Consider the following 17,574-nt stretch of genomic DNA (forward strand, 5'->3'; position numbering starts at 1 on the left):
ACAGCTGGAAGCTTCTGGGAAGTAGATGCTCACAGTTCAGAAGCGTCGAGGGGTCCTTTTACAGATGGGAGACTTGAGAAAGGTTTAGGATTGCTTGGTGGCCCAGCCTGAGCCAAAGGCACACCATCTGTGTGGCGTACATGTGTGCGCCTGTGTGCCTGGCAGGCACCAAGGACAGTCTCCAGCAGTTTCTGGGTGACAGGGGCCAGATGTCTGCCTGGGGAGGCCACATACTCCTAGCAGAACCCTGCTGCCTGGGTCTGAATCCTGCCTGGCCTCTTTGTTTGAGTCATAAAATGCGGGACATCCCACACTTGCTTCTTGGGGGAAGTAACTAAGAAGCATGTAACAGCTCTGAACTTGGCGTGCAGAGGGTTTGTCTCTGTGTTCAATAACTACAATGTAGCTGCATACAATACATTAAGTCCTGGATATCTGTGGTCTCCCCAGGAACACTTCAACAAGAAGGAAAAGGGCACAGAGAGGTTGAGTCCTTAGTCCGAGGACACACAGTACCCTTCTTACCTCTACCCCTAGGGTGATCTGGTGGGTCCTGTCCCACCAGAGGGAGGGGAGGGCTAGGCTAGGAGGACTCTGTCTCCAGGGTGATGCAGGAGACAACTTCCCTCTGTCTTCAAAACTAGGGCACTGGGCTTAGAAAGGTGACCCCAACCCTGGGCTGCTGAAGGGCCAGGACCTCCCCAGATCCTGAAGGGGGGGGTTACCCTTCCCAAGCCTCCCTAGGCACCCATCGTCCTCACCTGGCACTAGCGCGTCCGGCTTGACCTTTCCTTAAAGATCAGCGGCAGCGGCTGATGGGTTTCGTGGGTCCCAAAGGAGACCCTTCAGACAGCCCGAGCCACGGGCTGCAGAGCCCCTAATTGGAGCAATGAATCACCGCGGGCTCCTGCTGGACACTGAAGAGACAGAGGAGCTGAGGCCTATTGTGCCATAGTTTGGGACACGGGGAGGGGGGGTGAGGGTGTGGGAGAGGGTGGGGAGGGAGAGAAGGGGGTGGAGGAGAGGGTTGGGGGGAGAGAAGAGGTCAGGGGAGGAGGAAGAAGGATCCAGAGGAGAGGATGAGTCAGAGGAGGAGGGGCGGAGAGAAGGTAAAAAGAGGAGGAGGTTTGGGAAGAGGAGGAGGAGGTAGGGGAGGAGGGGAGGGAGAGGAGGGTTAGGAGAAGGAGGAGTCGGAGTCAGGGGAGGAGGAGCCCGGGAAGAGGCGGGCGGCGGGGCGGTGCGAGGGAGGGCTTCCCCGCCTCCGCCTCCCTCCCGCGCCCTCCGCCCCGCGCCGCCCCGCCTCCCTCCTCCCCAATTAAATGACCCGACGCTCGGGCCGGCGCCGGAGCTCGCACATGCGGCCGCCGCAGCCGCCCGGGGCCCGTCGCCACCGCCGCCACCGCCGCGTTCCGGGCGCGCTCTCCGGCGCCGCCTGGGCCCGCGCCGCCACCCGCCGGGGACTCGGCAGCCCCGGGCACCACCGCGGAGACCCTCGGTGCGCCCCGGGCCGCGTGCGCGCCGCCGCGCGCCAAACTTTGCGAGTTGGGCGCGGGGCCTCGGGGCGCGCGGCCGGAGCAGCGGCAACCGCGGGGCGCGCGGAGGCGGGCGCGGCGGCCGGGCCATGAGCGGCCGGGCGGCGCCGGTCTCCCGTAAGCAGCGGCTCATGGCAGCGGCGGGCGCGGCCCTGTCGTGCTTCATCTGCGGCGGCGGCATCGCGCGCGGCAAGGAGCTGAAGCTGCCGGTGAGGCCGGCGGGCCCCGCGCAGCCCTTCTTCCCGTTCCTGCAGCAGCAGGAGCCGGCGCCCGGCGCGCGCGGGCTGAGCGCGGCCGATGGCTGCGTGCTGGTGTGCGCCGTGTGCCGCTGCTTCCTGGCCGAGCAGTGGGCCGCCTTCGAGCGCGCGCGCACGCCCGTGGACAAGCGCGTGTACTGGCTCAAGAGGCCGCACCAGTGCGACGCGAGCGCGGGCGGCCGGCGCGGGGCCCGCGAGTGGAACGCCGAGGACGCGCGCGACTCGGAGCTGTCGGAGCTGTCGGACGCCGACGCGCTGCCCGAGCCGGAGCCGGAGCCCGAGCCCGAGCCCGAGCCGGAGCCGGAGCCCGAGATCGAGGATGCGCACGACTCCGCCAAGTCGGGAGCCCGGCGCCGGCGCACGGGGCCAGGGGCGCACTGGGCTCCCGAGCCGCGGGCCAGCGTGCTGAGGGGCATCCAGGAACCCTGGCCCGGCCCCGCTGCGCCCGACGGCACGGACGGCGCCGCCTCCAGCCGGCCCGCGGCGCCCCCAGAGCGTAGCAGTACCCCCGAGGGCAGCGACGTCGCCGGGAGCCTCGGGGACGAAGGTCTGGAGCGGCCTCCCCGGACGCCCGCGGACAGCCAGGCCCGCTGCTGCTACGTCTGTGGCTCGGCGCTGTCACCGGCCTCGCAGCAGCAGATCCACGTGCAGAAGCAGGAGACTCCCGCCCAGGCGCCCTTCTTCCCCTTCCTTTGGCTGCACAGCCCCCCGCCCGGCGCCCAGCCCATCACCGAGGCGGGCAGCACCCTCGTGTGTCCCTGCTGCTTCTCGTCCCTCACTCACCAGTGGCAGAGTTTCGAGCTGGCCAACGTGCCGGTCCTGCAGAGGCTCTACGTGGTGCCCCTGAACAGCCACGCCCCCGGCATGGCCTCCAAGGCCCGGAGACTCCCTAGAGAAGAGGGGCCCGCCCCCGGCGCGGGGCTGCTGCGGGAAGCCTGCTACCTCTGCGGGGAGGACTGTACGCGGGATGCCCGGGCTGTGCCCTCCCGCCTCGTCAATGGCAACTCTGGGAGCTCCATGCACTTCCCCTTCCTTAGCCTCCTGCCCTGCCCACCCAACGCTCGGCCCCCCAACAAACGCTGCGAGGTTCGCAGCTGCCCCAAGTGTTTCAGCGTCCTGGAGGACATCTGGGCCCTGTACCGGGCATCGCACAACCGCGAACTCATCAGCTCGGTGCAAGGCTTCCTGGGCAGGTACCACCAAGCCTTCTCCGCCTCGGACCCTGCTCTGAGCGAACTGCCCACTTCTGCGCAGGGAGGCCCGCCTGCCTTCTGCTACATCTGCGGGGCTGAACTGGGGCCAGGCAAGGAGTACCAGCTCAGCATGAACCCCGCCAGCCACCTGGGCGAGAAGGAACCCTTCTTTCCTTTCCTCACCGTCTATCCGCCCGCGCCACGGGCCAGGCCTGCGGACTCCACGGGCCTGGTGACAACCTGTGTGCTCTGCTATCATGACCTGCTGGGTCAGTGGCTGCAACACGAAGCCAGGGCCGCTCACCAGGCTGTCAGCGCCTGGTCGAGGCAGTACCAAGTGGACACGTTCGTGTGCTTCTTCTGTCAGCAAGAGAAGAAACGATGTCTGGGGCTGAAGTCAGTGAGAGTGGCCAGGCTACCCTTGTTCCTGTATACCCTGAGAGCCAGCCATAGCTTGTTGGTGGATGATGGCCGGCAGCTGATCATTGGTGCCTGCGTGGAATGTGGGACCCTGGTTTGCGCAGGCCAAGGGGTTGCCAGCCAGGGACCCATGAGCTGGAGCTCCCCAGCGGCAGGAGTAACAAAGGTAAGCATCTGTCTTCATCTCCTGGAGTGTTGTCAAAAGAGAGAGATGTCTTCTGTTCCTTGGAGGTATCATTGGTTCAGCCTGGCCTGTCCCAGCAGGAGGCGTTCTCTTTGGTTTGCTAACTTGGCTGACCTTGGAGGCATGCATGGGGCAGGAGGTTAGGGGACCTGGGGGCAGGAGTGGTTGAATAGCTGCCTTTGGAATCAGCAGGCATGGGGCTGACGCTGGTTGTTTTTGCTGCCCATCTAGCAAAGGGAGGAAGTCCAGGGCAAGGCTGTCGTCCGCCCGATAACATTGGTAATTAGCGCAGCCACGCAGGTCGCCCGGAGGTCCCAGTAGCGAGTTCCTCTCTCACTAGCTCCTGGCTGCCTCCTCCCTTCTCAAGATTCTCACCCAAGAGCCCTTCGTTTGAGTCTTCCCGATGGCTTTATGAAGTGGAAGGCAACAGATTCCAGACGCGTAGGCGTGGGACACAGGCACTCGGGACTCCGGGACAGTGGCCTAGACAACCTTTGCAGTGGATAGGGTCTCTTCTTTGCCAGTCAGCTGTGTGGAGCTGGGCAGAGGCCCGAGGCCTGTTCTCAGGATGCAGCTGTCTCCCTGGTAGGAGGCAGTCTGGGCCCTGGGACATTGGGACCCAGCTTTGTAAGAATCAGGGTAGGAGCTGGCCAGGTGGCCCTGGGGAAGGGGGTGACAGGCAGGCATCTGGTTTGCACTCACTGTTTTGCCCTGGGGCTGGGATCCTAATTCCTCCCAGACTGTCCTGTCCTGAGCAGAGGCCTATGTGGTAGTGACAGGCTAGGGCCTTGTAGACAGACACAAGGGTAGATAGGTGGGACCCGCTCGGGAATGGTTGTTTGTATGTAAAATGTCTAGGTCCTGCACTTGTGTGTGTGTGTGTGTACATGCACATGTGTGTGATGTCTGGGCACAGAAAGACAGGAAGACTAACTTATGAAGCAGCCTCTGATGTGCCTGGGTGCCCTTTTCCTAGCTTATAATCCCCCTGCCTCACACATTGCCCTTATTCTTCCTCCCCAGAGTTGGTTTTGGACTGGAGGCACCTTTAAGGTTTTGACTACGCCCTCTCGGGTTTTTTTTTTGTTTGTTTGTTTGGTTTTTTTTTTTCACTAAGCAGAGAATCACCTGCCTCTGGCTTGGGACAGCAAGCCTTTCCTTAGCCACAGGTGTGTGGTGGCCGATTCGAAGACTGTTGCTGGGTCCTGGAAGGGACAGCCTCACAAGGTCTGGAGTGTGGGAGAAGAGCTTGGCTCTGGGGCAAGACAGGCCTGGTCCCCGCCTGCCACTGCCTTCGCAGCAGCGCTGTCTGCCAACAAGTTCTTATCCTGGCTGGGCTCAATTCTCTTGGCTGAGAAGTAGGAATACAGGCCACATGGTTTGTAGGGACATTCTGATAATTAAATGAATCAGGGGACATTTGAATGTCCCCAGCCAAGCTCACTGTGTTGAAGCTGCTCCTGATGCCCCTCCGTCTGGGCAGAAGGCACAGGGCAGTTGCGAGCGTGTAAGGCTACAGCCCCAGGCCAGATGTATGCTGAAGGCTTGCTCCAGTGTAGTGTGGGTGGTTGATGCTCTCTGGGGCATGGAGTTTTCTCTGCAGAGTGCCTACCTTGTGCCAATTTGACCTCAGTCATCAAAAGAAGCTTGGGTCCCAGGCCAGCAGGGGTGGGAAGGGAAAGCCCTGCCCCCACCCCATGTCTACCCACGGGACTTAGCGAGCATTCAACCAACTTCTGCCCTGTCCTTGGCCCTCACCTTGTCCTGTGGACCTTCTTACCCCCCACACTGAGACTCCTGTAAACCCCCAGACTTCTGATTCTCTCAGAGCCAGCAGGTGGCTGGCTGAGGGTTCCAGTCTGAAGTTCAGGGCCTCCTCTAACCTTTGGGTTCAGCTCCAGCCATTTGCCTGAGTCTCATTGGAACCTGGTAAAGTAGCAAAAAAGTACAGAGACAGGAGGAACCCTGCAGCCCCCCCCCCTCTCCCCCCTGGGATGGGAAGAGCAGACAGAAAGGACCAGATCTGGTAGCCTTTGCAGGGAGGAAGATCTTGGTCTCTGTGATAAAGGACAGCTTGAATGGAGGTACGAAATGAGATAGCTGCAGCCCTCAGAGGTGATAAGACCAGGCCAGGCCTGTGCTGCAGTGAGGGGGTGGGGGGGGGCAGGCATGTCTCAGACTCCACTATGTCGATGTTGGGAAGGAGGGGTCATTCAGCTCCCAGGGTCCAGGGCTGTCGGAACGGAGCCCTCTGCCCTCTGCCCTCTGCCCTTCCTCTGCACCCCTGTTCTTCCCATTTATCCCACAAATATTTATAGAGAGCCTGCTCTGAGACAGGCACTGTTCCAGATGCTGGGATCCGGTGGCAGGCACAGCCTGCAGCATCCCTGGGGAGCGACAGGCACAGAAGGTCCAAAAGGCTGTTTCCCTGCAGTGCTAGAGAACCGTGAGACCATCAGCCAGGCTGGGTGCAGTGCGGAGGGCCAGGCTCCTGGGCTGTCAGGAGTGGAGATGTAGGCACAGCCTCTCCCTTGTGCCCCGGCTGGCTCCCTGACCCTCCCCCTCCCCTTAGCCCCCTGAGCTTCCCTTTCTTCCTGTGCGCTGTCTCTCTGAGGGCTTAGCTGGGAAGCAGAAGGGCCTTGCAAGGGCCAAGGGAAGACGCTCGGTAGGGACACGTCATATTCCAGAAACTCCTGGAATTTTGCAACTCTGGTAGGTGCTCCCTCTAGTGAATCAACCGGAAAACCTCTGAAAAAGGACGTGTCTAAGAAGACAGAGGAAGGGAAGGAAGGGAGATAGTACCCAGCATCCTCCAACTGGGATTGCTGGCAGAGGACCCTCTCTCGTGCCCTGCAGCCCATGCCACCCTGGTCGCGGCACGGCTTAGGCAATGGCTAGGTTAGGCCAGGGAGGGTTGCAGCTTGCCCCTTCTGGACCCAACATCCCTACTCCCAACTCACGGGAACTGTGAAAAGACCCAGGTTTGCCTTAAGATAGACCTGGCCTGAATCTTTGCGGAGCAGGCCGTGTGACCTTGGATCTGACCCTTGACCTCCCCAAGCCGTGATTTCCACAGCCGAGTGATGGTGCTGTTTTGCGATGGCTGAGTGGAACCGTGGCTGCCCGTTCCCAGCATGCCTTGTTGTCATCTGTTGCTGTTGAACGCTGCCTCTGTCCCCAGTCTGTCCTGTCAGAACAGGTGGTAGGGTGGCCAGGTTATGAGGTGAGTTTGGGGGCAGTCTCATGAGGAGCTGATTCCTAGGCTGCTGCCACTGCTGTGATCTCTGTATCCATGGTTACCGTATCTTTTAAATACTCCTGTGGAGGACATACCCCCCTACCCCCATACTGTCCTAGGTGAGAAGGGAGCCCAGAGAGGTTAAGTAACTACCGTGGTCATTCAGTAGTTCCTGCAGCGTAAGCACTGGGCCTGAACTTCTGCTCTGGAATCAGCCCAATTTCTAACCTGTCCTGCCCTCTGTCCCCTCTGTCCCCTCTGTCCTCCAGCTCTGAAGGTGGCCATTCCTGGAGGACCAATGTTCTTCAACCCCACCCAGTCATTTGCACTTCTCAGGGACAGAGAGACCCAGGAAGCCCTTTTGGATTAGATCCTGCTATCTCTGAGACCCCCTCCCCCCTTTTCTTCCTCCCTGGCCAATAAAGAAGGTACCCTCTGCCTCTTTCCACCCCACGTGGCCAGATGTTGCCTTTGGCTGCCTCCCATCTTCTGCTCCCATCCGTGGGAAGGTGCCACCTCTGAGACTGCCCTGTCCTCTCCCAGAGACCGGGAGCAATGCCGGCTAATGGAGCCTGCAGTTTGGTACCTGCTGTACCCAGCCTGTTGCCAAACATCGTCTAGCTGGGCACCCAAACCTCGTTACCACTGTGCTTCTCATCTGGGCTCACCGCGGGTCCACCAGTGGCTGCACATCTGTCCCCTGCTTCTTGGCACGCCGCCATCACCAACTTCCCGCTCTGCAGGGAGGCTCTGGCCATCACCGTTTGCCTCCGGCCCTCAGGATACCAACCAGCTTAGGATTTTTCTGGAAGGTGCCAGACAGTGCTGGCACCTTCTTCCTGGCAGCAGCTGGGCAGCTAGGCTGTGGGCCTCTCTGAACCCTCTCTCATCCCCACCCCCTACCCCCCCAAGGGGATGTCTGTGTTTCCTTGCCGGTGTGGAGCCTTCTGCTCGGGAGAATAAATTTTCCAGATGCCTTGCGCTAAACCTGGAGGAGATAGGAGCCTACTGGGAAAGAGGAAGTGAAGGAAGGCACAAGGTATTAAAAACCCCAGCCTTCCCTGGAAGCAGGGTGGGGAAGGGGACAGGGCTGAAGGCTGGATGAATTTGCAAGGCTGCAGGCCTCATGTCTGCCCAGCTCTCTTGGGACCTAGCCCTGGCAAGGTGCATGCTGCAGGGAGAGTCTCTGGCAGACCTGGCTGTGGTAACTCGGGGCATGGAGGAACCCACATCCTGAGTTCAGGTCCTCTACCCCTCATATCTGTGTTCTGGTCGGAGGATGGAAAAGCATAAGGCGTTGGTCCTGGCTTTCTGTTTCCTGTGTCACCGGTGTAGGACACACATGGGGCGGTGTGGAAGGAGCCTCTGCTCTGCCGTGTGACTCAGTTTCCCCATCTGTCACAGCAGCAGTGGGTTAGAAATGGGAGCCTGCCCTCTCAGGGTGGGGTTGGCAATTCATCCATCGTACAGGGCCAGTGAGGTGGCTCAGTGGGCAAAGGTATTTGCTCTGGAAGCCAAAGTGGCTGAGTTCAGTCCCCAGAAACATAGAACCTGGATGCATGTAAAAATGGGAGAGAGTTCCTTCCTTCCACAGAGGTGTCCTCTGGGCTCCCACTACGTGTGATAGCATTCAGAAGCCCTTCCCCCGCCCAAGCATATGCTTAAAAATAATAGATAAATCGGTTTAAATTTGCCATACAGGGGCTGGAGAGATGGTTCAAGCATTAAGGGCACTGGCTGCTCTTCCTGAGAACTAGGGTTCAATTCCCAGCAGCCACATGGCAGTTCACAGTGCACTGTAACTCCAGTTCCAGGGGATCTGATGCCCTCTTCTGGTCTCCATGGCTACTATGCACACACACATTGCATAGATGTACATACAGGTAAAACATATATAAACAGAAAAAGTAAAACAGACATTCTGCACACGTACATACACATAATCCTGTACAGTGTAGGAGTTCTGTGCCTTGAGGATGACACAGTCAGGTTATAGCTTGTACTGTGAGGACCCCCCAGGCCACAATATATGTGCACTTTGCTGGTGGCTTCTCTGTCATTCCAGCTGAGGAATTGTTTGTCAGTGATGGGCCAGGGACCCAGCTGATGGTCCCTTCCCTTTCTTCTCAGCTCCTTGGTCCCCAGCCTCACATAGATTACACCCTCTGAGATGTAAGCACTGGGAACCCTGAGATCTCACACCAACATTTGCAGTACCTGCGGGCAGGGCACCTGGCCACCTGGCCTCAGTTTTCCCCATCTGTAAAATGGGCACATCTGGCAATGACTATAAAGACAGTTTCATCTTCTGAAACCATTACTCTAGCAGTGCCACTTACGAAAGCCTTGTTTCTTCTCTGAGTGTGTCAGACGGAGGAAGTCTGCCTGTGTATCATGCTCTAGGAGACCTGGGTTGGGAATGGTGCAGTTGGAAAATAGACCAATGGGTCAGGTGGCCTCTGACTTTCCCTGCCATCCTCTCTGCTGTCCACTGTAATCATATCTAGGCTCATCTTGACATGTGCTAATGTGGTGACTCTGCTCGCCCCCTCCCCCACTGCCCATCCGTCCTCTGGCCCAAGCAGTTATGCTGTGGATGACAGATGTCTTGTGGCAGAGGGGTCTTGCCACTTAGCAGGTTGGAGGTCCAGACTGAGGAACCTAAGAGACTTTAGGACCAAGGAACTAACAGGGCAGGCAGGGCTGGGGTAGGATCATCAGTGGGTCTGTCCTGTGCCTTGGGGACAGGTGGCACTTACAGGGGCTGGGTAGAAGCTGGGGCCTGGCTTTCATCCTCTCGGCCTGGATTTAGAAGAATCTGTAGGCAGCTATCCTCTACCAGCTTCTAGACCAGTGGCTCTTGACCTGTGGGTTGATCGAATCCCACAGGCGTCACATATCAGATATCCTGAGTATCCGATATTTATGTTACGTGAATATCATATTTACTTCTGAGTATCAGAAGTAGCATTACGATTCGTAACGGTAGCAAAATTTAGTTAGGAAGTAGCAGTGAAATAACTTTGATTGGAGGAATTACCACAGCGTGAGGCACTGTATTAAAGGTTGGAAACCACTGGTCTAGACCGACCAGCAGCAGAGAGACAGCATGCTGACCCCAGACCCTCAGCTCATTTGCTTCCTGTCCTCTGTTGGGGGATGGAGGGGACTGTACTCTTCAGACCTCCAACGTGACAGGACCTGGGCATGGGACTCAGGGGTCTTGACTTCCATCCTAGCATCGAGCCCAGAGAGCCACAGAGACCCAATGGTAGCCCCGGGCAGCTTGAGGCTTGCCCCTCCCTGCAAGGGTATCTCGTGGGTCATGTCTGATTGGTAAAGGCTTCTACTTGGAGTCCCCTTGCCACAGGTCCCTTCCAGGAGATTCTATGTCATTGTTTGATGCAGTGATGTTTTCGCTCTCATCTGATCATGTGACATCTAGGGGTTCTGTGAACAGCAGGGCCTAGACCCGTCAGATCAAATCTGTACAGCTGCATGTGGCTTCAGACCCAAGGCAGCAGGGCAGAACCCGCTTCTGTGCTAGTCTGAGCCCTGGATGTGGCCAGCGGGCACCCGTCTGTCAGAGGCCAGAAGTCTTACGTTGTACCTTGGGCATCTGGACTCCCCTGACGCCTCTCTGGAGACAGAATCAATGGCCCTCAGCCCTGTGGGAGCTGAGAGTACATTGTTGTCTTCTTCTAATAATAATAATGATTCTTCTCCTCCTCCTCTTCTTCCTCTTCCTCCTCTTCCTCCTCCTCCTCCTCCTCCTCCTCCTCCTCCTCTTCTTCTTCTTCCTCTTCCTCCTCCTCCTCTTCTTCCTTCTCCTCCTCTTCTTCCTCTTCTTCCTTCTCCTCCTCCTCCTTCTCCTTCCTTTTTTCTGAGACAAAGTTTTTCTGTGTAGCTCTGGCTGTCCCGGAACTCACTCTGTAGACTAAGCTGGCCTTGAACTCAGCAACCCACTTGCTTCTTCCTCCCGAGTGCTGGGATTAAAGGTATGCGTCACCACCGCCTGGTTCCATTCTCCCTTCTCTACTCAGCCCTTGAACCCATTCCTGGTTATGAATGCTGGGGACAGGAGTGGCTCTTATTGGTGGGCTCTGAGGTGGGGGGGAGGGAGTGGTTCCTAGTTTCTTCATCTAGGATACATGTCTTGGCCACTTACTGTCATCGGGTTGGCAGATGGAGTCTTGGTGCTGGGAGGCTTGCCCTAGCATGAGTCAGCCGAGGTGGGTGTCCACAGCAAGTGTCAGCCTCACATTGTCTGATAAACCAGAGCTAGAAGCTGTGGCGCCCAGGCGGGGACTTCATGCACACTGGGTGTCCAAAGTGAAGCTGCAGAGGCATTCACCGTGATGACCCCAGCCAGTGTGGGGGAAGCTGACAGGACAGTGCCAGGGACAAGCGTCTTGGGTGGACCATTTAGACAAGTTTATGAGGAAGTTGGTCCCTTTCTTTCCCCTGTCCCTTTCAGAATGACTTTGTGGTGTCTGACAAGGCCAAGTGCCATCAGGGCTGGCCCACTCTGATATTGAGACACTCTTCCCAAAGGAAGAACTGTCACCTGCAGCTCTGCAGGGTGGCAGGGAGTAGCCTCACTGCCAGGCTGGCTCTGTGGTCTGCAGGTACCTGGGACTCTGAGTCCCAAGGGACATAACTTATCCCTCGTGATTCAGGCTGCCCTGCAATGGGTCCTTAACCAGGACAGCGGAATGCAGCATCAGCAGCTGCAGGCAGCGCATGGTCAGGGTTGGCTGACAGAGGGTAGGAGCAGAGGTAATGACTTCCATAGCGGCTTCCCATCTCCTGATGCAGGTGGTTGTAAGCTGGACCCAGAACCCTAGATGACCAATGTGAGGAGAGGGGGAGCTTCCCCATGTGACCCTCTTACCTCCCAGCTCCCAGATACTGGGCTTCATTTACCATCTGCATTGGGCATTTGTGACCCAAAGGGGAAACTGAGGCTGCAGGAGACATGGTACCAGTTGTTATATTCAGCTCTGGGCTGACACCCCATCCCCTGCTGTGTTCTTTAGCTACTGGATTCTCACTCCAGCACCAGGATAATCACAAGACCCCCCCTCCCATAGCCGAGACATAAAGCAGGTAACATTGCTGGCAAAGACAGGAATCGGCCAGGACAGAAGACAGAGCCATACGTGGCAGGGACAGGAGATCCAAGACCCTGTTCCCAAGAAGCTGGAGGCAGTTGGCTTCAGGGCACCTAGGACCAGAGCATCCCTTGCCCCATCTCTGGGCTTCAGTGCTCATCTAAGGGATGAAGGAACAGTTAGGTGTACATGGCCTTTGCATGAAAACTGCCACCCAGGAAAGCGCCTGATGTTGCATAGCAGTCAGTATACAGATACACCACCTGCCTGGCTGTGTAGGACTTTGGACAGTGTGTGGAGCCCAAGGCTCTTATTTGCTGTCTTAGTTAGGGTCACTGTCACCGTGATTAAAACATTATCACCAAAAGCAACTTGGGGAGGAAAAAGGATTTATCTGGCTTACGCTTCTGCATTACAGTCCATCATTGAAGGAAGCCTTTAAGCAGGGCAGGAACCTGGAGGCAGGAGCTGATGCAGAGGCCAAGGCCACCGAGGGGTGCTGCTTCCTGGCTTACTCCACATGGCTTGCTCAGCCTGCTTTCTTATAGAACACAGGACCATAAGCCTAGGAATGACTCCACCCATAGTGGGCTGGGCCCTCCCCCATCAATCACTAATTATATATATAAAAAAATGCCCTACAGGCTCGCCTACAGCTTGATCTTCTAGAGGTAGTTCTTTTCTTTTTTTCTTTTCGTTTCTCTTCTTTTCTTCTCTTTTCTTTCGTTCACCATTTGTTTTGTTTTGTTTGTTTGTTTGTTTCTCTGTGTAACCCTGGCTGTCCTGGAACTCCATAGACCAAACTGGCCTCTGACAGAGATCCACCTACCTCTGCCTCTCAAATGCTGGGACTAAGGGTGTGCCCCACCACACCCAGCTTAGAAGCAGTTTCATAGTTGGGGCTCCCTTCTCTCCAGTGATCCTAACTTGTGTCAAGTTGGCCTAAAACTAGCCAGTACACTGAGCCCCTCCGGTCCCCAGGCACCATTGTAGTTGGCAGCTGTCACCTAGAAGCACGGGCTTGGTACCCTGCCATGATCCAGAGGAGTCAGGAGGGGACATGGGAAGCAGGACACTTGGAGGCCAAGAGTTAGGAGTTCAGATGGCAGCCTGATGACCTTCCCACACAGAAGGAACGGGAAGTGGGATAAAAAGAGTCTGGTTTGGGTTTGGCTCAGCCCTTTAAGAACACGTGCTGCTCTTTTTAGAGGATGGAGGTGGGATCCCAGCATCTACACCAGGGGACTCACAACTACCTGTAACTCCAGTTCCAGGGCATCGGATGCTCTCTTTCAGCCTGTTCAGGTGCCTACCCACCTATAAGCATATATACACACAAAGACACACATATGTAAATAATAAAATAACTCAGCCAGGTGGTGGTGGCGCATGCCTTCAATCACAGCACTTGGGAGGCAGAGGCAGGCGGATTTCTGAGTTCGAGGCCAGCCTGGTCTACAGAGTGAGTTCCAGGACAGCCAGGGCTACACAGAGAAACTCTGTCTCAAAAAAACAAAAACAAAAACCAAATAATAAAATAACTCTTTAAAAAAAAAAAAGAATCAAGAATGTATAGAGATCTCCGCTCCTCGGCTTTTTGTGTTTTTATTTATTTATTTATTTATTTATTTATTTATTTATTTATTTATTCCTTTGAGATAGTTTCCCTCAGTGGCCCAGGCTGGAACTCATGGAAATCCTTCTGCCTCAGTAGCGCCAGTGTTGGGATTAAGGTACAAGGCCTGGCATATAGATGTATTGTTTTTTGTTTGTTTGTTTGTTTTTGTGTTTTGTTTTTTGGTTAGTAGATGCTCTAAGACTCAAAGGGGGCGCTGAGCCCCTATTTTGCACATAGTCCAGGAGCTGACTCCTGCTTCCTTGAGGTCTTGCTGTTTCTACCTTCCTGTCACATCTCACCAGCGGCTCTCTCTTCTGCCTGTTTTCCTGCTCTGGGAGTTTCTGCTAACCTCACCAACCCCTGCCTGCTGCTGCCCTCTCCTTGCTGCTGGCTAACCTTGGCGCTTGGCCAGAGGCACTGTTTTTTGTGTTTGCCTGTAACTTACCTCGTGTCAGGCATGACATCACAGCTCTTGGCCTGTGTGTGTCAGCCTGTTTGGCCAGCCATGTAGAAGTGACAATTCCAGCTGAAGTAGAGTTACCAGCCACTCTTCCGACCTCTTGGCAGCCAGGGAATGGCGTTCCTGAAAAGCGTTGCCGTTGGCAAAACCGCAATTAGCAAGATCAAAGTCTCAGAGAAAATGGGAGGGTAGCGGGGAAACAAAACCTATAAAAATGGCATGAAGTGTGCCTTTAAAAGACACAGCAAACAGAAATTCTTCAAGGCACAACTACCAAAACCTGCTCGCCCAGGCTCCTGTTGAGGAATTCTCTTCAGCCAGGCACCAGTTCCGAATCACAGATGGGGAAGTTGTGATTGTCTTCACGTGGAAGGGAGGAGCCTCCCTCTTGTCTTCTTGGGTCGGCTTTGGTCATTTCCGATTTTGGGATGTGTCTCCTGTGTCTGCCTGGTGGTCTGGTTTGGTGTAGCTCGTCTGTCCTCCCGGAAAGCTCTTAGGTCATCTATAGGTTCTGTAGTGATGGCTCCTCTCTCATTCCAGCTGTGGTGAATACCACCTTGGCACAACACACGAGCAAAAAGAGTGTGAGTCTCCACTCACAGATGGGCAGATAAATAAAATGTGGTTTTAGCCTCTGAGGTCTTCCACCTTTCCCTTTCCTTCTGAGACATCTCACTATGTATTTCTGCCTGGCCTGGAACTTTGTCCAGGCTGGCCTCGAATTCACAACTGGCCTCCCGAGTGCTGGGATTATAGGTGTGTGACAAGGTCTCACTGACCAGGGAGCACATCAGCTGACGTAGGTTTGACTGGGCAGTTAGCTCCAAGGATCCTCCTGTCTCTTCCTCCCAGTTAACCTGACATGTCTGGCTTTTCTGTGGGTTCTGGGATCAAACTCAAGGCCTTACACCCAGGGCCTACATTTGCTTTTGTTTTTTTGTTTTTGTTTTTTTTTTTAAAGATTTATTTCTTTATTTTATGTATATGAGAACACTGTCACTCTCTTCAGACACACCAGAAGAGGGCATCGGATGCCATTACAGATGGTTATGAGCCACCATGTGGTTACTGGGAATTGAATTTAGGACCTCTGGAAGAGAGCAGTCAGTGCTCTTAACCACTGAGCCATCTCTCCAGCCCTTTCTTTTCTTTTCTTTCTTTCTTTCTTTCTTTCTTTCTTTTTTTTTTTTTTGTTGTTGTTGTTGTTTTGTTTTTTGGTTTTTTGGTTTTTCGAGACAGGGTTTCTCTGTATAGCCCTGGCTGTCCTGGAACTCACTCTGTAGACCAGGCTGGCCTCGAACTCAGAAATCCGCCTGCCTCTGCCTCCCAAGTGCTGGGATTAAAGGCATGCGCCACCACCGCCCGGCTCTTTTCTTTTTTTGAAAGAAGGTTTGGAGTAGCTGGACTCAAATTCAGTCTGTATTGGGGGATAACCTAATCCTCCTGACCCCACCTCCCGAGTGCTGGTTTACAAGCCTGCGTCAGCCACCACCCCCAGATAGGTGAATTCATCTACTCACACACGTGCTCATGTATGTAGGTATGTGTGTATGCACACGCATGTCTGTGAGTACTGCAGTCTGCATATGGAGATCAGAGGGGGCAGTTTTCAGGAGGTGGTTCTTCTCCTCTTCCACCAAGTGAGTTCCAGGAATTAAACTCAGGGCCTCAAGCTTGGCAGTAAGTGCCGTTACCTATGGAACCATCTTGCTGGCTCTAGACTTAAATACTTTAAATATATATATTTTCACATCATTCCTGCCTCCCCAGCCCCCCTAGGTTTTTTGAGACAGGGTATCTCTGTATAGCCTTGGATGTCCTGAAATTCCATAGATCAGGTTGGCCTACTACTCACAGAGATCTGCCTGCCTCCCAAGTGCTGGGAGTTAAGGCATGCACGACCACCACCATTGGACTTTCCTTTTTTCTCAAATGCATTTAGAAAGACATCATTCAGGAGCATAGATTGTGAAGGTGCCCGCCTCCTTGCCAGGTGCTGGGCTGTAGTTTGAGGACCTTTTCCAGCCTGTAAGGTTAGTTTGTGATTTGTATACAAAGTATCCACTATTTAAAATGTGGCAGGGAGGGGGCGGGGGTTCTCTGCCTTTCTACTAAGTATCTTTATCTTAGTCTGTGTCTCTGAGCCTCCTATCGGAGCACAGGCTGAAGTCTCTTTGGGGTATTAGAAGCGGGTGATGGAGGAGTTTACTCCCACTCCACTGCACAGCTGTGGGATCCCCAGGCCAGGACTCAGAGGGTGGGACTCTCACCCCTTTCCCCCTTCTAGATCAGCCTGGAGCCCAGCCCCAGCCCTGACCAGTTTCTTCTGTGTGAGTTTCTTATTTTAAAAAGTTATTGGGTTTGGAGTATAGCTTGGTGGTCTGAGAAATTTATTCTTTATTGGGGTTTTTCTGGGATGCAATTCACAAATAAAAGCTCCTTTAAAACCGTGGACTCCAGTGATTTTTGGACACTCAGGGATTGCACAACTGTTAGCACTGTTTATTTTAGGTCATTCACCCTTCCCCTGAGGGCCCTGGAAACACAGTGTGTGGCCTCTCTCTGTGGCTTCTCCTGTTCTGGATAGTTCCCACAGATGGGAATGAGCTCTAAGGTTCTCATTCCTTTTCATTACTGAATAGTACCCCATCATACATAGACCACATTTTCTTCATCTGTCCATCTGTGAGTGGAGACTCACATTCTTTTTTTGTTCATGTGTTTTAAAAGATTTTATATTTATTTTTTTAACATGTTTGAGTGTTTGCATGTATGTGCTCTTTGAGGCCAAAGGAGGGCGTTGGATCCTCTGGAACTGTAGTCAGGGATGGTCGGGAGCTGCCAGGTGGTGCTGGGAACTGAACCTGGGTCCTCCACAAGAGCTGGGGAGTGTTCTTAGCCGTTGAGCCATCTCTCCAGCCTCACGAGAATTCACACACAAGTTCTTACATGGCTATCTCCCCTGCTCCCACCTTTCTCTTCCACCGAATCTCACTGTGTAGCCTAAGACAGCATTCACCTTACAGCGATCCTCCTGCCTCAGCCTCTAGAGTGCTGGGATTACAGGTGTGTACCATTGCACCTAGTTTGGGATTCACCTCTCGAGGGACTGCTGTGCCAGTTTGCTTTCTGGAGGCTGCTCTGCCCCCTTTCTGCCAGCAGGCATGAGAGGCTGAGCAGCCACGGGTGGGAGGGTGTGTCTCCTGGCATAGTGTATCATGCTGTGATTGGCATGGCTAATGTTTTTTTTTTCTCATATTGAAGCTTGTTTGTCAACAGATCATTTGTGTGCATAAGTGTGTGTGTACACGTGTTTGAGTGTGTACAGAGGCTATAGGTTAGTCAGTAGCCACTACAGTCCTCCTCAATCACTGGCCACCTTATTTTCTGAGACAGTTTCTCATTGACCCTCTGAGACAGACTCTCACGACTCTGATTGAGTGAGTGTCACTGGCTGGCCAGGGAGGCCAAGGGGTCCTCTTGTCTTTGCCCCCTTCCAACACTAGGTCAGGTGCACACTGCTGCACCTGGCTTTTACGTGGCCACTGGGGATCTGAA

General features: G+C 54.9%; 1 protein-coding gene across 3 annotated transcripts in view; it reads left to right on the forward strand.

Annotated features, from left to right (window-relative positions):
* The first annotated feature begins 1,575 nt into the window (after positions 1-1,575).
* The window catches only part of Gse1 (Gse1 coiled-coil protein), a 361,982-nt gene continuing 345,983 nt past the window's right edge, over positions 1,576-17,574 (forward strand). For 2 of the 3 annotated variants that reach the window (XM_076915969.1, XM_076915971.1), the window contains exon 1: positions 1,578-3,568. In XM_076915969.1, coding sequence (XP_076772084.1) covers positions 1,622-3,568 — 1,947 coding nt within the window. In that variant the 5' untranslated portion in view covers positions 1,578-1,621. Of the gene's footprint in view, positions 3,569-17,574 lie in introns of all 3 variants that reach the window. The other variant, XM_076915970.1, reaches the window with a different exon arrangement.

This window comes from Arvicanthis niloticus, chromosome 18 (genome assembly GCF_011762505.2).
Source record: "Arvicanthis niloticus isolate mArvNil1 chromosome 18, mArvNil1.pat.X, whole genome shotgun sequence".
NCBI lineage: Eukaryota > Metazoa > Chordata > Mammalia > Rodentia > Muridae > Arvicanthis > Arvicanthis niloticus.